Here is a 23925-nt window from a genome sequence, read left to right as displayed (position 1 = left end):
AGAAAGATATATATTCTTTTTCTTTTTCTTTTTTTCCACCGACACTCATTTTTACCCTAATTTGTCCTTAAAAAAAAAAAAAACAAGAACGTATTTGGACCTGGTTGACTTTAGTCCGTGTTCTGTCACTTATCTTGTTTCTTCATTTTTATGCATAATTTTTACAGTTTACAAAATAATTAAAAAATAAAAAATAAAAAATAAAATCAATTAGGATGGCTTTAATGACAATCTAATTTTTAATATTTTATAGTTTAGATTTTAAATTTTATTTGTTTTCCTAAATGCATAATGGTTAATCAAATTAATATAATTATTATTTTTTTAATTATGTAAATTATAACTATCTTATATATTTCATCAATAAAACTATAAGTTAATTCTCGGATTTACTTTTATATCAAAATAAAATAAAATAAATTCAGGACAAAAGAATCCTTTGCGCTAGAAATTTGGAAGATCAACGCGCAAACAGGAGGAGGGAAAATGGAAGTGCAGACTGTGACTGTAACTGTAACCACCATTTTCATCGCGCTCTTCTTCTTCACCAGCCAGTTCCCGCCTGTTCTCTCCTTCAGTCAACCACAATGCAAGGCTTGGCTTGTACAATCGATTCCTACCGATATGCCGCAGCTACAGCGGGTTCAAGGCGTCTTATCTACACGTAAATCTCATAGTCTTTTTGTCATTTACGTTTCTTATTCATTTGATTACCTTCGTTAATTTTTTTGCTCCGATTCTCTCTGTTTAGATACCTAGAAATAGTGACTTAGTTCTTAGGTTTGTTGGATTATCAGGAGATGTATTTGTATGGTTAGCTGGGAACTCGACGCAGCGATTGGATATCATTGCTCAATACTGGGACTTACTAGCGGCTCCCGATGATTCTCGCTCGGGGGAATATGGATATTCAGATGAGGATTTGAAGAAATTTGGGGCTTATCAAGGTTATGATGTTTATTCTGCCATAGAGAAAGCTGCTGATCGCCATGTGAATGTCAGGTAGATTGAATTTGGTTTTGGTGTTGCTTTGACAATAATTTAGGGCTTGGAGATGGAAATGGTTTAAATCCAAATGGTAAACTGCTCTGCCGTTGACTTTACAAACTTGTAGTATTCAACTATACTTGGTTGGTAGATAAAAATATGCATATTTTACTCCTTGAGGATGATGAGATGAATTTGTAAGTTACTACTCTGTCTTTTAGATGATACAAATTTGTATATGTTAAGGATATTTAGTAATAAATTATAGTTTACCATATATATTATATTTGATATTTTATTATAAGGCAAATATCTAACATTTGCCTTATTACTATAGTATCTTTCCATTTATTGTTATTTCCATTTATTACTATTTCCATATCCTTGTAATTTATTTGATTATAAATAAGATAACTTTCACACCATTTAGGTGTGGTGGATTCAGCAAACATTCACATGGTATCAGAGTCATTTTGGTTTAGCAACCTAGATCCTTTCTTTTCAATGGCTTTTGAAATCTTCTACTGTTCTTCTCCACCACCACTGTTGTCTTTGATGCCGCAGGGGCAGTCGTCATGGCTGTCACATGCAGAGTCGATTGATTATTCTTTGGCTCCACCTTTTTGACCTCCAAATCATCCTTCGCCATACTCTGTACATACAACCTCACCTTTTCCAAACATAGCCTCTTTCATTTTCTTCCCAATTTTTCCTTCATCCTTCACAAAAACCCTAATCTTAGGATCTTCATCAGCATTCCTCTTCGAAAATATACAGAATCTCAATAAGCCCATCGACCTTCTGCAGAGATTTACCTTTGGAATCTGGGCGCCGCACTGGCATCTTCGCCAACCAAGTTGCCACTGCCCTTCTCGCCAAAATTGGCTCCTTCGCCCCAATGTGGCGACTCTTCCAGCTGCCCTTCTCGCCAAAATTGGCTCATTCGCCCAATGTGGCGACTCTTCCGGCTTCAACATTGTCTTTGTCCCTTGCTCTAGGTTTCCCCTTCTACTTCTTGGGGTTAGACATATTCTCACCAGAGCCAAGTCAGCATCGTCGCTAAACGACAATCCCTCTTCATGGGTTAGACATATTCTCACCGAAGCCAAGGCAGCATCGCTGCTGAGCGGCGATCTCTCTGCAGTTTTCGATGGCCAAGAAAGTGTTTCTCTACGCCTCCTTTGAACCAGGTTGTTAACATTTTTGCGAAAAGTGTTTCTCAACCTCTTTGAATTTTTCAGATTCAAGCTTCACGTTCGTTTAAATCCGACGCTTAGCTTGCGGTGGGGTGTTAAGGATATTTAGTAATAAATTATAGTTTACCATATATATTATATTTGATATTTTATTATAAGGCAAATATCTAACATTTGCCTTATTACTATAGTATCTTTCCATTTATTGTTATTTCCATTTATTACTATTTCCATATCCTTGTAATTTATTTGATTATAAATAAGATAACTTTCACACCATTTAGGTGTGGTGGATTCAGCAAACATTCACAGTATAATCTTGAAGTTATTGCGAAGAACTTGGGGATTTGATGTAACAACTTTGTTAAAGAACGAGATGTGTAGATCTAAATTATCCAAGAATCCCAAAACGGATAAGAATAACCCAAGGGAAAGTTTTGGAACGGATTATCTTGATGATCAAGATCAAAAGTAAAGAAAACTCATGATTCGAATCACTCCATAAGATAGTTTGATCAAGACTACTTGAATGACTCTAGCATGCAAATCTAAACACAAGAAATTGCAACGGAACAAGCTCATAGCTCAAGAAGCATAATTATGCCACTTTCATTATGATATCCAAAATCTTCATACTTATTTCATATCAGAAATTCTTCATTATGTTAATTATTTTGGAACTTTTCATTACGTAGGCTCGTATCTCACTCGGGGGTATATCCTAACTATGGAAAGGAACCCGCTGACTTAGCTTCTGGAAGGCCAAACGTGCAGGATGTAACGTTATTACTCGGTGATTGGTATGGGTCAGGCATAGTCCATACCAAAGTTTGGATATCTGATGATAAAGATGTGTATATAGGGTCTGCAAACCAGGACTGGAAATCTCTCTCACAGGTAAGCTGGTTCTGGAAGTACTTTTTATATTAAGAACTTACTTCAACCACATTATTTATTGATGAGGAGAGTTTAAAACAGATAGAGCTCCAAATCTCTGATAATGGTTCTTATTTATTGGTGAAATATACAATACTGATTTTCGGGGAATGAAGCATTCTTTATAAGAGTGTGGAAACCTCTCCCTAGCAAATGCATTTTAAAAACCTCGAGGGGAAACTCAAAGAGAACAATATCTGCTAGCGGTGGGCTTGACTGTTACGGAGTCTAAGGTTGATGCCCCAATCACTCGATGGTTTTAGGTGAAGGAACTCGGAATATATCTAACTGGCTGTCCAAGCATAGCAGCTCATGTCAAGGTCTATTTTGACAATCTATTGAAACTCTCATTTCTTAATCACACGGATTACACAAGAACGGTATTCGACCACCAATGGCAGATACAGAGAAAAGTTCCTTGCTGGTCATATTTTATCGATCCCGAGTCTAGATGCAGGCAAGTCGAACAATTCTCGTTTTTCTTCTTTTTACAGCATAATGTATTTTTGTAGTGTATTTAATATTGGCAGTAGATTTTTTTTTCTTATTTTTGCAGGTCACCGCTTCCACCATATGTGAACTTCCCCCATACATTAGGATATCCATTTATATCAGATCCTTCCACACTCAACTTATCAATCCAAACTCCTGGGAGCAGCTTTTCAACCTTGCTGCCTCACTCTTGCTATCTCTCTTTCGCTCCTCCAGAGGTATTTGCCAATACTTTCACCTTTTTGGGCTATTTCTCTTCCGCAATATGGAGTCTAATGGCTAAAATGAGTGCAATGCGTAGAGGAAAAAAGAACAAAACCTGAGCGATCCATGGGGCATGGTATTTAGCCGCATACTAAACTGAACAAACATAATTAAATTTAAATTGAACTGATATAGAGCTTGAGAAATAGTGAAGTGAATTGATAGATATTACAAATTCTTTTTACGAAATATTAATTTAACATCATAGTTTTAGGTGCGAATCCAATTTACTGTTGTGAATTATTATCGTGTTCTACGAACTACAATTTAGCTTCAAGTAAAATGTTTATTTTCTGGACTTCTGTCGGATTTTGATGTCAATTAGGCGTCCTAAAAATCCTTACTTCCCTGAAAGATGGTTACTAGGGTGAGAATGTAAGATGCCTCGAGGTCGTTTTATACCAGAAAATCCCATGAAACACGTGGAATTCATACGCCCGAGGGGCAGGCGTTTGAGATTCCCACCAAGCCAAAACTAACTAAAAGCTTTTAAGAAGAACTAATAAAAAGAATTGGGCTGGTATCCATTGTTTGCTGCATGGGCTGAGAGATGATACTGTTTTTGGAGGGTAATGATACTCAATAGCTCCAGTTTACATTTAGTTTTTCATGTAGTATAACTAATTTCATCCTCCACTTTGAAATCATTTGCAGTCCACAGTTATTATTTGGCAGGTACCAATCTGATGAACAGGCATGGTCGGACACAATTAAATCCGTGAGCAGTGGAGAAACTGTTAGGATTAGTACCATGGACTGGCTGGGTCAGTCTGAATTTACCACACCAACAATTTTCTGGTCGTCCTTGTCTTCTGCAATATCAGAGGTAAGTTTTAGCTCGACTTTACTTGCCTGCTTATCTGGTTAATGTTATGATGTACTGCCATTTTTCGTGCGGTTGTTGATATTTACAAAACATTTAACGCAAAAGTAAGCAATGGTTAAGCATTCTTGAGACTATTAATGTCAAGTATTGAAATGATGTGAAACCGTATTGATAAGGAATCCACCGAAGGAAAGGTCTAATACCAAATGATCAGTTATCACTATAAGGGAAGTAAGATTCGGATTAGCTTGTTGATCAAATATCTCAAGGTAAGAAACTTGTTTGAAATTTGAATCACTCTAGAAGCAAGATCAATCATGACAAGCTTGAATAATTCTAAAGATGCAATCTAGACTCATAGAATTGCAAAGAAACTTAACCTTTGGCTAAAGGAAAAAGTAAGAACACTTAGCCCTAGTGATAAGGAATCGCTTCCGGGGAAAGTAAAATTTGGATTACCTTGTTGATCAAATATCTCAAGAGAATAACACTTGACTGAGATTCAAATCACTACACAAGAAAGATCGATCATGTCAGCTTGAATGATTCTTTTTACTATGTTTTCCAAGTCCCTCTACAAAGACAACATACATGACTTTATATAGCCTCAAAATTAAAACCCTCAACCTTTCTTGAGTCATTCCAAGAGTTGTAACTTTTATATTTTATGATCATAATTAGCCACGGTATACTTTACGATCATAATTAGCCACTATGTAAATAAGCCTTAAAATACATTAAAGAAAGAAACATGTAACTCTAAATTATCATCCACAAAAAATTTGTAACCATCTAAGAATAAATGAAGCTTGATTCTTCTTTAACGTGGCATGAATTGCAACATATTGTGATAATTTGCACAATATCATCTTCACATCTTCCTTGAAGTTTATATTGCATGATTGATATCTTGGTTCATATGACGTATGATATCCTCTACACTCTAACCACAACCCTTTCAATTCCGAGTTTATTTTGTACAGCCTGGTAGAAAAGGGTGTGCATTCTAGATTTTGAATCTTGACAAAAACCATTTATTCTTATAGGTCATCTTCTCGAAAAATGCAACCGTGAAGTTATTGGTATCGTACTGGACACATTTTGTCGAGAACACCGATCCATATCTCAAGTCTCTTCTCTACTCGAACATCCTCTGCAACTCTTCAAAATTCAATCATTGTTTTGGAAAAGTTGAGATCAAGTACTATGTCGTTCCCGGTTACAACCGAACAGGACCAGCACTTTATCCGAACGGAACTAGAACAAACAATACATATCCCAGTTTTACAAGAGTTCAACATGGAAAGTTTGCAGTTAGTAACGTTAGAGCCCACATAGGAACAAGCAATCTTGCGTGGGATTACTTTTATGCGACCTCTGGTGTTAGCTTTGGAACATACAACCCAGCTATTGTTAAGCAGCTTCAAGAAGTGTTTGACGCTGACTGGAATTCTCCTTATACTGTCCCTGTTGAAGCCCTACAGGACGGCCCTACATTTTCCAGCTGATTTGCCCTTGAGTGAAAGGTTTGATGAAACTGTAAGGAACGAGCTCTTCACTTGATTGTTAGTGTTACAAATCCAGTTTAGATTTGGTGTTGAAGGACGACATTGTTAGTCTGTGTTATTTAGGTTACTTGTGCTCGAATAGAGTTTGAAAACATCTTTGATTTGTCTCAACTCTGAGTTATTTGAAAGTTTTAAAAGTTAGGGTCGGTTTGAAATGACTTTCTAAATGCTTAAAAATACTTTTTAAAATCTTCATCCTAATGAATCCTTGGACTTCGAAAAATAAATTGTCCACTAATGTTAAGATAGTACAGTTGGTTGAGGTATATACCAGAGGCTTAGATCTCTCTCACATGTTATTGAACTAAAAAATGGAAAGTAACCGACCTCTCTCACTCGTCAAACTAAAAAATGGAAAGGAATAAAAGGCCGTAATTACGATTTATGCAAACATTTTATTATCTCGAGAGAAAATTTGAACTTCTTTCTTCTATTTTTGTGTATTTATTATAAAAAGTAAGATTAAATTTTATGTTTTATGCTCAAGTGAGGATCGTTTAGAGATAATTAATATATATTCTTTATCTTGAGTTTAGATGTTTAAATCTCTCCATTTTTTATGGTATAAATAAATTATGTTATAGATTTGTTTAAAAAATAATAAGTATGCTATATAATAACAAAAAAATAATAATAATCAGAAAAATGTCTAAAATGGTATCAAATCTACGTGGGCCGTATGCTGGACCGGGTTCCCAAATTTTTGGGCCATTGCATGGTTGGGATTGGGCCTCACCACAAAGGAGTCTTCGGCCCATTTCTCTGGAATCAGCGCCAAATGAAATGGGTTATTTTCCCTCCAACTAAACACCAGATGGTCTCAAAATCTCTGAATCAAGAACGAGCGCTTGGCAGCAACAGGGAGCAAGATTTCTCGAGTCGCTCGAATATTGTATGCGCTTCGGAACTTCGCTTGAAACTTGAAGGTCTGTTCTTAGCTTCGAATGACCAGAGACGAGAACAAAGATTGTGGAATGTAGAACAATTCACACCGATTTCCAGACAGATAGGGAGAGATGCAGAGATTGAAAGCAGTGGAAAGCTGTGAGGAGATCTTCATTTCAGCGTTTTAGCTCTTTTTCTAACCTGAAGAGAGGCTTTTCTTCTCTACCAAACTATGCTCAAACTGATGATGTTTTCGACCAGGTTTGTATTCGGAGTTCTTTTTTAGTTTATTAACGAGCAATCAAACGCGGAAATGCGCCTCTTTCTATCTGCTTTTTCTCTCCTAAACTCGATTCATTTTCGGTGGAGCCTACTGTGCAGGTACCGGTTTTTGTTTCTGAAGAGGTGTTTATGTGATCGTTAGATTCTAGTGAAAGGAGGACCGAAGTCTAGAGAAGCTATCCTCAATAGACCATCGGCTCTCAATGCTCACTACTTCCATGGTTCTTTTCCTATTTTTTTATTCTTTGTTTCCTTTCTGCGTTGTGAGATTAGTTTGCTGTCTTGTTTGGTTGTTTGGTTGATAATTGCGTCCTCATTGAAAAATGTTCAACTACGAGTTGTATTTGTCGTAGGTAGCCCGGCTGAACTATCTGTATGAATCGTGGAGGAAAATTCTGATATCGGATTTGTCTTAATGAAGATGTGGACTGATTTATGCGTACATTCACGGCTGTTCAACGTCGAGCACTTTCTCCGTTATATTTCCAGTGTCAAAAACCTCTTAATTGAAAGTTTAGCTCGTGTTTTTATCATTAGGACTTGTTCTACCGACGTATCTGAGCAGCGTCATTTTATTTTTTGAAGGCTAGTGGCAGGGCGTTTTGCTCCGGTGCAGATGTTATCGCGCCGTATCATTTCTCAAATGAAGGTGAGAGGTCTTTTGATGTTTCGAATGGAACTTAACAAACTAGTCATTCGCATTGGTTAAGGCGTTCATACGATCATGCAATTTTATACTATTCTGTTTAGCTACGGAGCATTGAGAATCCGCGAAGGCATCAATAGGCTTTGACATTACTTGTTTAATGTTAATTTTGTTCTCGTTATGATTGGTAAATTTTATCAGTTTCTCAGGGAAGCTTATATGATTGTCATTTCAGCAAACTTTTCAATATGAAACAAATGCATTGAAAAGGATAGAAGATGTAAATGGAGACGAGAGATGACTGGAAGTCAAGACCTATAGCATATTAGGGAAATCATGAAAGCATTCTTCAACTGGCCAAAAGTAAGAAAGGCGGCCACTAGCCAAAATGAAGTAAGAAGATTTCACTCATTCCCACACACCTTCTCTGCTTCATCCGTTTATCTCAAAATTTGATCTAATTCATATTTCAAGAAATAGAATGAAGAGGAAAACCTCCACATTGTCTATATTGAGACTAGAGAGGAAAATCCTGGAGGGATAGAGGGAAGGAGAAATTGAACTCAATGGATCTCCCTTTTTATCGTAGGAAACCTCACAATTAGTCTTTAATTCTCTCCCTTCACAGATCAACATTACATGTCACACACTTTTGAGTGCTAAGGATTGTTCAAGTAATTTAAAGGAAATATGTGACGACGTTTAATACTTTAGATCCGGAAGCCATTGTCACCACTCTTTATTTGGATAAAGAAGAGAAATCATGGCTTAATGTTCCCGACCGGTTTGGTTGGATGAAATAGAGAACTTCAATTGAAAGTTCTTTAAACTTAGTGAATTAGACAGTTCACACTATGGAAATCTTTCCCTCGGTTGGTCCTTCTTTAAGACAATAATCCACGTCCATTGATTTGTATAGTTTTCACACTAATGGCTAACAGGTTTTTTTTTTATCATCTTACATTCATTATCTCATGCAAATAAGTTAGAGCCTCAACTCACTCCTTTTTCCTTTTGGGCACAGGGAATATCAAAGACTGCAAGAAGTTCTTTGAGACATTATACAGATTTGTGCATCTTGAATGAACTTACCTGAAGCCACATGTAAATAACAACTCTTCATGTTGTCTGTTGAGATGTTCCGTATTGAGATTGACTAAAGGGAGCTCATCAGTGCTTTATATTTTTTCTCCAGGCCTAATGATTCTGTTGAGGTAAAGAGAGTTAGTAAGTGCATTTGCTGATCTTTAGTATCCTGTGTATAAAACTTTGTAGCCTGTAATTATTATTTTTATCAGGTGGCCCTGTTGGACGGTATCATGATGAGAGGTGGGGCTGGGATTACCCTTCCAGGCATGATCAAAGTGGTGACTGATGGAACTGCAAGTAAGTACAGGTGCAATTTTTGCAATCACCTTTTTGTGATGTTTTTCTGTCCGGATATTTAAATGATTCGTATATGGCATTGCTCATTACACACGATCATAACATGATGTTTGAACAAATGAATTTAAATATTTGAAAAGAGAGAAGTTTAATAGAACTAGATGATTGTCAACAAATGTTTGATAGCTAAACCAGAAATGAACTTTTCATTGATTGATGAAAAGATACAAAAATTGTCCGAGTAAACAATCCTCTATTTAATACTAAAAGTTACATGTCCTATGTACGACCTGATCGAACACAGTACATTAATAATTGATTTAAGTTGTGGGCGTGGCAACAAGTTTGGATTCCATTTTAAGTTGGGTGCCTCAAATTAGTTCATTTGGAAGATAAAACTTATAGAATTAACTTCAAAGTATTTTCCTTTGGTGTGCACTATGCGAATTCATTTTTCACGAACTGAATAAAACCTAGAGATATCAAATCCCATAATTAGTGCACGGATGAAAATTTCTCATGGATAGCTTCCCTTGAAGCATTAAAAAGTCAAAAATTATGAAGGAAATTGAACGTCATCAATGTGGTAAAGCTGTGTGGTTAAGTGGAAGTTCTTGTTCTTCTGTTAGACACTATTCGCTCAATGCCGTTAGATTTCTGTTCCTTCATTCTTTTGTATTTCTCATTCTCATTCATTCATGGCTTGTAATGATCAATCTATGACTTTGGCAGAGACTTGGTGGAATTGAAGAACGCCTTGGTAAAATGATAACCGATGGCCCTTCTGTCATAGAATCATCTCTTGCTGCATTTGGTGATCTCGTCTATCCTCCGAAAGTGACCTCGTTTCGCCAGTTTAGGCTCCTGATAACAGGAGCGTTCTTTCCAAGTACTGTTCTTTCTTCTGCACCTTCCTCTTTGTTTAGATTAAGTCCTATAGCCTCTACGTATGTTAAACTTAATACAAAGAAATTGCTGGAAGTTGATTTTACTTTTGAGAATTTGTACTTCCTGGGGCAGTATTAACAACGCTATGCTACGAGAACAGTCGGCTGAGTTAAATAGTGAGCTTCGTCATAAATCATCAACTAGCACACTAGATTTTAACAACCGTAGGATAGAATTCATCTCACACACAAATGATTGTGGTTTATTACAATTTAAGTGTTCTTTCTTTTCTTCTAGATCTTTATCACTTTCCAAGCCTTTCTTGTTCCACAGGCTCGATGCAACAGCTAGGTGTTTTAGCCACGACACTGTTGAGGAAATTTTGGAAGCCTTGGTAAGCATTGTATCATGTTTCTTTCTAAACCTTTATGATGCTGTTGGACACTTCAACTAGTAGAATTCATAGACGAACCAACCGAGTGTATAGCGTTGAAATATCATCACTAGCCCAATAGAGTCAAGCCCAATAATTGTACGAGCCCATTGTATATTGATTTTAGTAGAGATTTTAGGAAAGAGATCTAGATATTTTAGGAGAGAGATCTAGATATTTTAGGAGAGAGATCTAACTATTTTAGGAAAAAGATTCAGATTTGTTAAGTCTAGATTTAACTCTAGTATAAATACCCTTCCACCCTACCTAGGTTAATCATCCAAGAAATACAAAAACAATAAAAAAAAGAAGTAGTATTTTATAGAGTGTCTTGTATTCTTTTTTCGATTGGTCTTAATAAAGAGTGAGTGTTTGTTGTGTTCAATATATAGCTTGCTGACCTCTACTAAGAATCAAAACTTCACGGAAGTATTTTTTGTTTTAATCCACACGTTTAGGAAAGAGAGGCTGCAGAGTCTTATGATGAATGGTATTCTTCAACCCTGAAGTTACTTTAGAGAAGCCTCGCCATTGAGCTGAAAGTTACTCTAAAATCTGTGAGTTTTCTTGTTTATGTACACATCTGTTATTCTCTTGGAATACATTTAACTCTCTAATCCTTATTTTATCCCATCGTATTTGTAGATCTGTGAGTTTTCGAAGTCTCGGCCAATGTCTTGCTCGTGAATACAGTAAATCCCTCATCTCCGGATTTCTATGAGGTTATTAGCTTACTAAATTCATTTGGACAGTTCAAATTTGTCATCTGACGCCTTATTTCTATGCATGAATAGGGTGTTCGATGTCGATAAACCTTTACTTTATTAAATTGTTTGTAATTTCTAAAATTTCAAGTTTATTTCTGTCTTACAACTCTTTCAAACTGTCTATTTTTATTTCTTGAGCTCTAAAAGAATTTAAAACAAAAATGTTTTTTTTTTTATCAAATTAGAGGATTTTGAAACTTGATGTATTTAAGAAATGTGTGAGGTAAAATAATTAATATGGTGGACTGCCACTTTTCACGGGCAGGTGAATTACCTGAACTAGAGCTGCCCACTGCGTTACGGGAACCAAATTCACGGTAAAGAAGCAAAAATATACCCGACGTCTATTTGGTGGGGCCACAATTATTGTTTCAGCCATTCATTCCTGCAGTCCAGAGGATGAATTTCATCTCTGCAATGACCATTTTGGTATGACTTTTTTTTCTCTCTCATATAATATATTATTGTTTTTAACGAGCCAATCTATTTTTACGGATAGATAGTTTGTAGAGGTGTACATTCAACTGGATATTCTGAATCAACACAACTTGATGGGTTAGATTGGGTTCATTTTTTTGAACCCAAAAGGATTCGGTTTGGTTTTGAGTTCCTTAGATAAAAACTCCAAATTGACCCAAACCAAACAAAAATTTATAAAATATATTAAGAAATTTTAGCATATTCACGAGTCTCTCACCTACAAATATTCATGCCCTGGTTTGACTTCAACTAAGAACATTATTTCTTTTTGTTATTTTGTTTATATTATTTTATTACTTTATTATTTTTAGTTTTATCATATTTTATTGTTTTCTTGTTTTTATTATTTTATTATTTGAAAAAAATATTTTAATATTTCATTTATAGTAGTTCCATGTGATTTATGAATAATTTTAAAGTATATTATTTTTCGTTTTACGATTTTTAAATAAATTTTTTAATTGAGAATTTCTATATTTGTTGATTGGATAACCACTTAAATTTTTTTAGAATTTTTTTTTACTTCCCATCCATTTTTTTTTTCATTGAAATGATTTAAAATAGTCTTTTTATCAAAACTGGTACAAAATATTTTGATCGGTAGTGTTTACGAAAGATTTGATAGAAAATTAGTTTCTAAAGATTTTATTCTAAAATTGAGATTTGTAATTCTAAGTTTTGACATATTTATTATCTCTTTGTTTCAATATTATTATATCATAATTTATATATTAGTTTCCAATAGAGTTAAAGATTTTATTCTAAAATTGCAATAGGTAATTTTGAGTTTTGACATATTTATTATCTCTTAAATTTAAAGATTTTATTCCAAAATTGCAATAGGTAATTCTAAGTTTTGACATATTTATTATCTCTTTATTATAATATTATTACATTACCATTTATATATTTTTTTTCTAATAATTTAGAGCCTTTCAATTTCATCCATGTCATTTATAAGTATATTTCAATGTAAGCAAAATATTTTTATTTTTGATAATTTATAATTTCTTTAAACTAATAGTTTTTATTGTTTTTTAATTTTATGATCTATATTTATATTTTTCTTATTTTTTAAGTTACTAATTATAAGTAGTCTTTAGTTGAACTATAATAGGATATTTTAATTTTTTCTTTGTAATTGATAAAATTTATTTTTGAGTGATTATAGATTAATTTGTGCTTGATTGTAAATTTTTAATATTTTTTATCCACAATTATATCAAATAATTATGAATGGTAAATACATCATTTAAAAAAAAAACTAATTTATTTAACAATCAACCTAACCCCAACCTATTTTTTTTGTTTGGTTGAGTTGCCAATCCAATCAACTTGAATTTTTGGATTGGTTCAAAAAAATTCATCAACCATCCTAACTTGGACCATATACACTTCTAATAGGAATACTTCATCAAATATTTATATTTTTTAAATTGAAGTTCGAGATCCATTCCATACTAAATTTTAATTTTAAAAATTTTCCTTAAAAAAACTGTTTAATTGTGTCTAAAAGAATTTAAAATTCAGAATCTATAAGTGTTCAATGATTTAATTTATAATTTAACCAATCTTTTGATTTTGAAGCATAAATAATCTCCCTATCAAGGCTACTACAAATCTTTCTCGTCTAGTTTGGGGGTATTTTTTTGGAAAACATGTCTTTTCTTCAAGTAAAACTAGGCACTACAAGGACTAGTTAACAAATTATCTTTCAGTGGTAAGATTTTCAAAACTACTTTTAAATGGACCAAAATTCTATATTCACCCTAATAAAAGTCATCCCAAACTCACTTCTATTGAATCGACACCACTAATTCCCTTCACTTTAGCATTAAACAGAGACAAGGAACAAGTTACCTTCCCAAAGAGAGGCCAATAACATCTTCCGTCGTGAGATTCTTTCAAAATCGCATCACACGATCCCTACAAAACAACTTCAGAGTTAGTCAAAAGATTTAAGGAAATGGGAACCAATTATTTCCTCCAGCGTCATGATCAACACAGTTGTGTTTCGAACTCGATGACCATGCTGAAGAGCTCCTGGCACAATAACTTGGCTCCATAGGGTACATTTACCCTCACAACGTCGTCGATTGACTCGCAAACCCGACAATATGGACCCCTTATCTTATGACCACTAGCTACCGATTGTTGAATCACACTAGCAGCATTCTTGCATTTCTGGCCAACATGCATCTGGGAAGAGTCACTAAGGCTGCTCACAAATTCAACATAAAAAATCAGCTGGATTTCTTCTTCTTCTTTTTCTTCTTGTTTTTTTTTTTTTTTTTTTTTTCCCTTTTTGGAGTTCAACTACTATTGAACCTCTAATCTCTTAATTAAAATATATGCCTCTGCTGGCTCATGAGTTGAATTTATAAATTGAAATTTTAAAACATTATACCAGTGGCTACACTTTGTTAAGAAGTNTTTTTTTTTTTTTTTTTTTTTTTTTTTTCCCTTTTTGGAGTTCAACTACTATTGAACCTCTAATCTCTTAATTAAAATATATGCCTCTGCTGGCTCATGAGTTGAATTTATAAATTGAAATTTTAAAACATTATACCAGTGGCTACACTTTGTTAAGAAGTCACTTTAGTCCTAGGCTTTATTTAATATTTAAAAGAAAATAATCTGCTTTGAAGTCAGAAAGTTGTTCCGGTAAGCATGTACTCAATCAACTAAAGCCAGAGTTTCTACGAAATAATTTAAAAATTAACAGTAATGACGACAATGGTAAACAGTTACCTGTGAAGCCGGTCTGTAATGGCATCAACAGAAGGAGTGGAGAAAGGAGTCGCAGATTTCAAACAACCACCAGAAGCAATCCCTTTCCCGAGAGCAGCTTCCAATAGCTGACCAGAAGTCTGTCGCGAAGGAAAAAAACATGAATTAATAACAATATCTGGAACTATCCCTGGATGGTGAAGGGGAAATTCTCTTCAGACGCCCAAGACAAGGAGACCGAACCTGGAAAAAGAGATAATGCTTCTAATTATACAAAGATAGAAAGCACCATTAATTAAGTTACACACTAGCTACGCAATATGTTCGAGGCCCATCTAAAATCAGATCTATGTACCTGTCTCAGGCATACGACAGCATAACTTTCTGAACCATACCTGTTGGATGATGGAAGTCCCACATCGACTAATTTAGGGTGTGATCATGGGTTTATAAGTGAGGAATACTAACTCCATTGGTATGAGGCCTTTTGGGGAAGCCCAAAGCAAAGCCATGAGAGCTTATGCTCAAAGTGGACAATATCATACCATTGTGGAGAGTCGTGTTCGTCTAACATGGTATCAGAGCCATGCCCTAAACTTAGTCGTGCCAATAGATGGGTAAATCCTCGAATCCTCAAATATCGAACAAAGAACTCTTAAAGAAAAAAGGAGCCAAGCCCCTCCTCAAAGGCAGTCAAAAATGACTAAGACTCCAAAGGAGTCGAGCCTCGATTAAGGGGAGGTGTTGGATGATGGAAGTCCCACATCGACTAATTTAGGGTGTGATCATGGGTTTATAAGTGAGGAATACTAACTCCATTGGTATGAGGCCTTTTGGGGAAGCCCAAAGCAAAGCCATGAGAGCTTATGCTCAAAGTGGACAATATCATACCATTGTGGAGAGTCGTGTTCGTCTAACAATACCCTTCACAGTGTGTTTCAGTTTGATACTGTGATCGGCTCCAGATTCCGCACATCCTCCAATGACAATGTTTCCACTCTGCAAATTTGCACCGATGTAAGGGAACCCATTGTCGTCTAATTTTTCTTTTTGAGTTTTTTCCAAAATTTATTACATCATCAGAGTTTCTCCTCTTCTCCGAAGATTCTTTATTATCTACCTCAGCCTTGTAACTCCGGATAGGCTCAGACCGAAACATGCCACGCTCCAAAGAGGCCCGGTTCATTACCAATGAATCTTCTTGGTTGCAACCCAGGTGAACATTGACTGCCACAATAGCATTCTGACCATTATAGAACTCGGGTTTTGGTAGTATACCCGTGTGAGATGACAGGTATCCAGGTGTCCCGAGACAATCGGCAGGCGTTGTACGAAAAAGTGGCTTTTGTGGATAGTGTAACTGGTGAGTTAAAGTATCCACACGAAAATGACATATCAAGTTCACAATGGGATCATCTTTGCCATAATCGACTAAATCTACTATTTCTTTGGCCGATGAAACACCAGGTGCCAAAGAATAAAATCCACACAGGTACTTTTGTGGACAAAAAATGTACATTGAGGACTTTCTCATTGCTTTTTAGTTCTTCAGGCTTGGAATTTTCAACTAGTCTAATAATTAGTTTGTTTCTCTTAACTTCTGATCTGTATGCCAGTCCAACCTTGAATATTAGAAACCAAGAGTCTTCTCAAACAAATTTGCTCTTGAACAATAAATATCTGAAATGAACATGAAAAGAAAGTGGTGAAAAAGGAACAAAAGTTAACCACTTGGATTAATATGCATGCAGAAAGAGAAATAAATATCTATTCAAAATTGAAATACAGAGAAAAGGATGGTATCAATTAATCATTTTTACAAAATATAGTTAGTAGTGAACTAAAATTTTGTAGAACTAAAATTTCTTGACTAAATTTTATGTCCCATCAGGAGGCAGATCACATGCCTGAACGTCGATCAAATAATTAAGCCTAATAGCTCTCTTTTCCAAGGCAACTATTTTCTAAGAAATACCATACTCATGATTTTCAAAATAAGCATGCTAATGTTGTGTTAAAACAATAATTAAATAAAACCAATACATAATTCAATACCATAAAGTTCAAAAAATATGAACACAACTCAATACTTTGCCACAGGCTTTTTATTTATATTTTTAGTGTATGCAAATTTAAAAAGGCAGCCAATTAACCATGAACCAGGATGATCTCTATTAGATAATGTGAACACCTGGATACATATTTATGTCAGCTTGTTCAAGGTAATAAAAAACTCTTCAAACAAACAATGCATTAAAAGTTTTGAAATGATTGTTTGGTGACAGTAGAATTTAAGAAAACAGTGAATTTATTTACAGATAATACATAACTATAAAGTATAAAGGGGCCAAATGAGGGAGGGAAGTGTACTCACTTTTTCTGCGCCTTTGATTAAAAAATAACCTCCATGATCAAATTCAGAGTCACGTTTCTGCTCATCCTTCATCCAGCAAAGGTCAGAATTCACCATCACAGGTAGCCTGCCTATAAAGACATCCCTGTTATCTTGATTTATAAGATCCTCGTCGACATATTGATCTTTTCCAGTTTTGTCGCTTGTAACTAACCTTCGAGTATATACCTAGTACATTACAAGTATCCAATAACTAATTAGGTATTTATTCAACAAACTCAGGGTCCACAGGTTATCAAACAAATATTAGCAATTTATTAGGTATGAAGGATAAGAAAAGACACGAAGACAGTAAAAATTACACAGTAAATTAAGCACCTCTACACTGATATTCTTTTTCATCCTTGATGAACAAGTCATATTCTGAAGTCGAGCATGCCTAGGAAGCATGTTATACTCACTGAAGCATACAATCAAAGGCCTTCTGAAGACCACTTTTTATGAAGTCATTGTACGAGTTGATTTGGTGACTGATAAGGCCGTCTGATTGAAAAATATCATTGCTGTCTTCTTACAAAAATCTTTTAGAAACGTTTCCCCCAGATCTGTATGTTGACTGGCTCAGAATAATAATGATCATCATCATCTGTATCCATACCTGTTTCAGGTGATAAGTCTTCCGCTTCACTATTCCACTCCATATCGTCCTTTGCGCCTGATGCTCCCATTAGTTTCTAGGTCTATAACAAATAAAGACATACTTAAGAAACAGATACAAATACTAAAGTTTCTCAAAAAGTAGTGTCACATAGCCTGCTGAATTTCTACGTAAAACAGGCAGACGGAATAGAGGCGTATCACAAAGAGCCTATCAAAAAGTAGTATCACAAAAAGCCTGATAAATTTTCTACGTAAAACAGGCAGACTAAACAGAAGCGTATCACAAAGCGACTATCAGACTAAACAGAAGCGTATCACAAAGCATCTATCAGACAGGCATACTTAAGTATTCCAAGTAAAACAGGCAGACTGAGCAGAAGCGTATCACAAAGCGTCTAGCGTATCACAAAGCGTCTATCAGACAGGCATACTTCAGTATTCCAAGTAAAACAGGCAGACTGACCAGAAGCGTCTATCAAACAATCTGCGGATTTACAAGGTTGCTCGTGGATAAAGGTTAATCAACATTTTTACATACGTACGGCCTGGTAAACAAGAATAGAGACAAAATCTGAAGTAAAAGCTAAGCCACTAACCAGTATCAGTCCACATACACGCTACACACACTGAACTCGCCAAAAGAAAAAAGTTCTCACGCTACGATGCTCGAAACACAGACTCAAAAGTCCACTATACCTAAACGTAAGCAGCAAATATCACTTCCTGCGATCACGCAAGCAACAGAATCAAATACCTTAGAGATTTAACCCTAGGCCAGCTCCGTTGGAAGAAATATCGGAATATAGCATCCACACAATGCCGTCGGCTCTTGCTCGAGCCAGACGCCAGTTTCAGAGAGGAGTCGATCTTTCTCTACTGCAGAAGCAATGAATCGCAAGGAAACGGAGTGAATTAGCATTGTCGACGAGACAATAGCGTAAAAGACGGATGGAGTAGAGAACTGAGGAAGGAGAGAGAGAGAGAGAGAGAACTTTGAATAATGACATTACGGAGAGGGGATATTTCGCGGGAGGGATAATGAAGGCGGGAGACTGGTGGTATGTCCGAATGGTAAATAGGAAGAAATGTGAGGGGGCTAATTGTAAATTCATTATTCCAAGGCAGTGCTTGGTTGTGATTGGGGGCTTCTCATATGGTATTATTATTATTATTATTATTAAATTATTATTATTATTATTATTAAATTATTATTATTATTATTATTAAATTATTATTATTATTATTATTAAATTATTATTATTATTATTATTAAATTATTATTATTATTATTAAATTATTATATTACTTATTATTATTTATTATTGTTGTTATTATTATCAAAATAGCAATTTAATCCTCTAGATTTTCTACCTTTTAAAAGAATAGTATCTGTTTTTAATTAGTATTTTATTGCCTTTCTATATCTAGTGACGTGAAAATTATTATTTTTATTTGACTAATTACAATTAAAAAATAATATAAACTAAAATCAAATAATACCAGACTCTTACATAAGCTTTTTGTTAGTGAAAATAATACCTCTCTAGTGAAAATATATTTTTTTAGTTGATTTTTTGTATAATTATTATAATTAAGTTAATTGTATATAAAAATAATACCAGACTCCTATATAAGCTTATTTAACAATTATTTTAATTTCTAAAATAACTTTTATTTAACTCTTTTATATCATGTTTAAAGTTATTTCGTACTAATTCTTTTATATATTAAAAAATTCATATCGAGCGTATATCTTAATTAGTTGAGTTGAACTTCACTAAAAATTTATGGGTTAAATCTCGGAATGGGCTTCCATTATTATTTTGATATGAAATGGCGACAAGATTACCGTTACAAATTTTTCAAAAATCCCGGTTGGTTTTGATCCTTGCAAATACATTCATTCGAGGCGACGTAGAAGGTACTCGACTTCAACTTCCTTCGTGAGGGGAATTACCCATTCGCTGTAAAGACGAGATGCAAGCGATGGATCAATCATATGCTTTCCTCCTTCGTTTGTGTTGTTGAGGGTGACTTCTTGCCCAAACACCATAGCCTTCTTCTCTACTCTCTTCTTCACCATCTCTTCCACTGCTACAAATGTTAATAGCTTCATCAAAGTATCTCTTTCCTGTAGAAAGAGTCAATGAACTTGGTTTTTACCAAACCCCTTCCTCCTCTTCTACTTCATATATTATAGGCTAATTCAATCATAATAAATTTACGATACCTTAGAACGAATAGGCGTTTCGTATTCTTTAGGAGCATCCCTAAATTTCACCTCAGCTACGTATTTTCCACAGTGAATCCTCCTCGAAAGCGCCTGAGACTTAGTTGAATTGTTATACGTGAAAGAAATTGTAAAAACCGAAGTCCACCGCTAGTAGATATTGTTCTCTTTGGATTTTCCCTTTTGGGATTCCTCTCAAGATTTTAAAACGCGTCTGCCAGGAAGAGGTTTCCGCACCTTTACAAAGAATGTTTCGTTCCCCTCTCCAACCAATGCGTGATCTCACAATCCACCTCATTCGAGGCCCAGTGTAAACCCCCCTTCGGGGCTCAGTGTCCTCGCTAACATACCACTTAATGTCTAACTCTGATACTATTTGTAACGGCTCAAGCCCACCACTAACAGATACTGTTCTTCTAGGCTTCAAGGTTTCCACACCATTACAAAGACTGTTTCGTTTTCCTCTCCGACCGATATGGGATCTCATAGAAATAATATTATGTTACCGTAGCTAACAAGGCATTTCTCGACATGGTTATACGTATTATCACGAAGAACCTAGAACAAGGTACAAGAAGTTTACAAAGTGTGTTTACCTGCAAACAAGCAAGATCACTAGCAGCAGTGGCTGCATAATTTCCATCGTCTCCATCGGCAACCAACAATGGTAAGAATTTGTCGAAGTAGAATTCCCATATGGCTTTGTTCATATTAATTGAAGCGCCTGAAGGATGCAAATCCTGGAAAAAACTTGGATTAGTTTGCGACAAATTGGCAACCAGAAAAGGCAACCTTCACAAATTCCAAAACAATCTGTCACCTTTGGATACTTGTGAGGGTTCAGCAATGGACGAGGCAAGCTCTCAGGGAAGAACGGATTTTCTTCAGGATTCTCATATCTACCAGCCTGTTGACAAAAATCCGAACAGATAATAAGAAAACATTCAAATTGAACGAGAATCTCAAATCCAGCTATTAAGAAGTAACAAACGAACCAATAAGAACCAGCCTGGACTACATCTGTTCTGTAATGAAAGTTCGAAAGTTCCTACAAATGGGATTTGATGTTTCTCATTTACAGCCATTTATGAACAATATGATTCACCATTCTAAACAATGGTCTAGCCTCCCATGCAACCAAGCCATTACAGTAATATACAGCATGTTCTGTATCTCATCGGTTAAGCTGATGAGTTAAGATAATGATATCGATATTCGAAGAAGTGACGCTACAAAGTGTTCGAAACAAGATTTCTTTTTGCTCTTGTATTGTAACGGCCCAAATCCACCGCTAGCAGATATTGTCCTCTTTGGGCTTTTCTTTTTGGACTTCCTCTCAAGGCTTTAAAACACTAGGGGAAGGTTTCCACACCCTTATAAATGGTGGTTTGTTCTCCTCCCCAATCAACGTGGGACATCACATGTATCATGTTAAATCATCAATCTACTCAAAAGCTTAAACGGATGGATTAGAGTAAATTTAATTATATCAATACTTTAATCTAAGAAGATCAACAAAGCTCATGGAGCGGTTATGCAACACTTGTTTTGTAACAGCCCAAGCTCAAGCCTATCGCAACAACATATTGTCGTTTTTTGGCTTTTCCTTTTAGGTTTTCCCTCCGTTTTTAAAACGCATCTGTTAGGAGAGGTTTCCACACCCTTGTACAGAATGTTTCGTTCTCCTCCCCAACCGATGTAGAATCTCACGTGCTTCCATTCACACAAACAAGTCGGCCAATCTCGCAACCTCCGCCCATGTTTGGAAGAAAATGATTCAAGAAAAAACAGGAATGAATAAAGAATTTTAAAAAGTATTGGAAAGCGTATTCAAAAGTAAGTTCTGTGGTTCCAAAAAGAGATGAACAACGGCTAAGAAAGCATATAACGTAAATGAACAAACACGGACTTACCTTGGCTTGAATGGCCTCAGTTTCTCTCACAATGAACTCGACCAAAGAACCAGAGAATCCAGGAATTGAAGCATTATTCTGAAGGTATATCTGCCGATTGAGAGGGAACCGAGCTCTCTCGATGAGACTATAAACAATAGAATTCTCCTGTCTGATCAAAGAGTCTCTTATTCCGTCAAGCGTCAATGTATCCGAAGCCGAATTTGGATTAGAGCTAACATCCGCCATGGCTTCTCTAGCCAACACCAAAAGAAACAGAATAAGAAACGACATGATCAAGAGAATATTGTCAGCCTCAACGATGAAATGAAGAAATCGCTGGGAGGTTATAAATCCAAAGAAACGAGCGGGAACTATGAATACAGCCAAAAATGGAAGTAGAAATTCACATCACCGTTAAAAAAATCCACGAACAAACAAGAAATAATGTCCATGCCTTCAAATAAATTGCGTTCACAAATCGCTTTGAAAGGAGAGAAAAATACGGCATTAAAAGTATAAATCGATTAAGAAAAACGGCTGACCTGCACGTTTCGATTCGGCTCTGAAGTTTGTTTGCTCTTCCAGTTAGAGGTTCGAGATCCGAGAAGAATTATGATAAATGTCAGCGCTCGAAAACTTGTGGCAATGGAAGGACGAGGACCGAACACAAGGAAACGTTCTGAGACGCTGAATTATTGACAAAGCGAAAGAAGAAATGGCTTCTAACCTACGAAAAATGAATTAATGAGAAAGAAGTCGATGGTGACGGTAGGCCGGACCTGCGGTGGAGAAGAATCGGCCGTAATTTCCGGCGACGGGATGATTCAGCGCGGCGTGATTGCCTGCTCTATGGGAGTGACGTGGCCCCACGCGGAGTTCCAAATTGGAAGAACCAGATTTTCTTTCCTTATCTTTCATTTTTTTCCCTACCATAATTATTGGTCCTCTTAAATATATCTTCTTTCGCAAACCGACATGTCGTAAAATTAACCCCTCCTGTTTTGGTAGCATGCCGACGAAAGAATAATGAAAGAAACTGCAACCGTTTTTTCTGGGCTATTTTTTTTTAACAACGATTAAACTTTAAACTTTTAAAAGAAAATGTTGGAACAGCGGTAAAAATAGGCTCGTTTAACAAGTAAAAAAAAATTACAAGGGTAAAAAGAACTTCTTGGTCTTCAAAGCTTGGTAAATAAGTGAATCAGCTAACTTCCATTTATCAGTTGACAGGTGAAAATTTCAGGAATAATCAAACAAACGCATTATAGAGCCGAACTGCATTCGCAAAAATTATTCACTTCGATTATCAAAGTAAGCATCCAAAAACCCAATCTCATAAAATAACACAACATAAAACACAGTAATGATGCACGAACCAACCATACATCCAGGGCCAGAAGGTGAGGTGGGGAAGAAGAGTTAACAGATACAAAGTCTCTGCTAATTAATTATACCATCATTTCAGGATTCAATCGAGGAATTTTGGCGACAAAAGCAGTTGACACGACGACGACTTAACTTGGTGTAAAAAGCAGCTAATTCTTTGGGCCGATATCCTTCAGGGCACAAATTTGTTCCTCTCCCATGGCAGACATCACCGACACGACAAGGTCCTTTCCTTCAGCAAAACCATCCTTAATCTGTGAATTTCAAACAACAGATTCAGTTTGTATTCATTAAGTCAGATCATCACAAAAACAGAACATAAAGATTAAACCCATATGGCCATATCTTCAAAAATCTCTTAAAGAACAGAATATTAAGCCTGCTAGATTAACTAACTTCAAATTTCAAGTCTACACAATATCGAATCTGATTGTGCCTTTACCTGAGAGAGCAGGTTGTCATCAGTTGGGAGCCTTAAGTCATCCTTGGTGTTGCCATTGTCAGTTAAAAGACTCACCTGCAGCAACAGAAAACCATCATTCGATTAATGAAACCAGCTTTACACGCTGCAGAATACATGAATGACCCATTGCTTCCTTCTATGGTTAATAATCAGCACACCCCCCCCCCCCCCC

General features: G+C 35.7%; 3 protein-coding genes, 2 long non-coding RNA genes and 2 pseudogenes across 11 annotated transcripts in view; 3 read left to right on the top strand and 4 right to left on the bottom strand.

Moving 5' to 3' along the window:
* The first annotated feature begins 432 nt into the window (after positions 1-432).
* On the top strand, positions 433-6427 carry LOC111442694 (phospholipase D Y-like). The gene is made up of 7 exons (XM_023080168.1): positions 433-664; positions 798-1002; positions 2879-3080; positions 3383-3576; positions 3676-3829; positions 4537-4701; positions 5748-6427. The coding sequence occupies exons 1-7, from the start codon at positions 487-489 to the stop codon at positions 6207-6209; spliced, it is 1560 nt and encodes a 519-aa protein (XP_022935936.1). The 5' UTR covers positions 433-486; the 3' UTR covers positions 6210-6427.
* A 607-nt stretch (positions 6428-7034) lies between these two features.
* Positions 7035-8471, top strand: LOC111442696 (annotated as a pseudogene).
* A 726-nt stretch (positions 8472-9197) lies between these two features.
* Positions 9198-12184, top strand: LOC111442698. 3 transcript variants are annotated; one of them, XR_002710358.1, is made up of 7 exons: positions 9198-9296; positions 9381-9468; positions 10201-10357; positions 10690-10750; positions 11248-11346; positions 11435-11511; positions 11822-12184. It is a non-coding gene; the product is annotated as an uncharacterized LOC111442698 (long non-coding RNA). The 3 variants fall into 3 exon arrangements; XR_002710357.1 differs by having other exon boundaries at positions 10654-10750; XR_002710356.1 differs by having other exon boundaries at positions 10654-10750; positions 11182-11346.
* A 1583-nt stretch (positions 12185-13767) lies between these two features.
* Positions 13768-18324, bottom strand: LOC111442672 (annotated as a pseudogene).
* A 1225-nt stretch (positions 18325-19549) lies between these two features.
* On the bottom strand, positions 19550-22837 carry LOC111443377 (chorismate mutase 2-like). Of its 5 annotated transcripts, XM_023081174.1 has the most exons (7): positions 22684-22809; positions 22447-22583; positions 21923-22157; positions 20830-20916; positions 20606-20749; positions 20010-20102; positions 19569-19910 (listed from the first exon to the last, which is right to left on the bottom strand). In XM_023081174.1, the coding sequence occupies exons 3-7, from the start codon at positions 22148-22150 to the stop codon at positions 19680-19682; spliced, it is 783 nt and encodes a 260-aa protein (XP_022936942.1). In that variant the 5' UTR covers positions 22151-22157; positions 22447-22583; positions 22684-22809; the 3' UTR covers positions 19569-19679. The 5 variants fall into 5 exon arrangements, with proteins under 5 accessions (XP_022936940.1, XP_022936942.1, XP_022936943.1 ...); XM_023081172.1 differs by lacking the exon at positions 22447-22583 and having other exon boundaries at positions 19550-19910; positions 21923-22152; positions 22684-22837; XM_023081175.1 differs by having other exon boundaries at positions 21923-22152; positions 22447-22825.
* Positions 20210-20599, bottom strand: LOC111443382. The gene is made up of 3 exons (XR_002710488.1): positions 20448-20599; positions 20356-20361; positions 20210-20223 (listed from the first exon to the last, which is right to left on the bottom strand). It is a non-coding gene; the product is annotated as an uncharacterized LOC111443382 (long non-coding RNA).
* A 343-nt stretch (positions 22838-23180) lies between the features above and the next one.
* LOC111443380 (eukaryotic translation initiation factor 5A-2) overlaps positions 23181-23925 on the bottom strand; it is a 3192-nt gene continuing 2447 nt past the window's right edge. The window contains exons 4-5 of the mRNA XM_023081179.1: positions 23733-23807; positions 23181-23544 (exon numbers count right to left, since the gene is read on the bottom strand). Coding sequence (XP_022936947.1) covers positions 23440-23544; positions 23733-23807 — 180 coding nt within the window. The 3' untranslated portion in view covers positions 23181-23439. The remainder of the gene's footprint in view (positions 23545-23732; positions 23808-23925) is intronic.

This window comes from Cucurbita moschata, unplaced genomic scaffold (genome assembly GCF_002738365.1).
Source record: "Cucurbita moschata cultivar Rifu unplaced genomic scaffold, Cmos_1.0 Cmo_Scf00005, whole genome shotgun sequence".
Taxonomy (NCBI): Eukaryota; Viridiplantae; Streptophyta; class Magnoliopsida; order Cucurbitales; family Cucurbitaceae; genus Cucurbita; species Cucurbita moschata.
The sequence above is the reverse complement of the archived record's forward strand: the minus strand, read 5'-3'. Positions and strand labels throughout refer to the sequence as shown.

Bases quoted from the DNA above. Each gene is read 5' to 3' on its own strand.
- LOC111442694 (XM_023080168.1), top strand. From the start codon at position 487: ATGGAAGTGCAGACTGTGACTGTAACTGTAACCACCATTTTCATCGCG. The intron at 3,081-3,382 runs GTAAGCTGGTTC...CGATGGTTTTAG, and splicing joins ACTGGAAATCTCTCTCACAG to GTGAAGGAACTCGGAATATA. The intron at 4,702-5,747 runs GTAAGTTTTAGC...TTATTCTTATAG, and splicing joins TGTCTTCTGCAATATCAGAG to GTCATCTTCTCGAAAAATGC.
- LOC111443377 (XM_023081172.1), bottom strand. From the start codon at position 22,837: ATGGTAGGGAAAAAAATGAAAGATAAGGAAAGAAAATCTGGTTCTTCC. The intron at 20,917-21,922 runs GTAAGTCCGTGT...TTTTGTCAACAG, and splicing joins CTGAGGCCATTCAAGCCAAG to GCTGGTAGATATGAGAATCC. The intron at 20,750-20,829 runs GTGACAGATTGT...AGTTTTTTCCAG, and splicing joins ACCCTCACAAGTATCCAAAG to GATTTGCATCCTTCAGGCGC.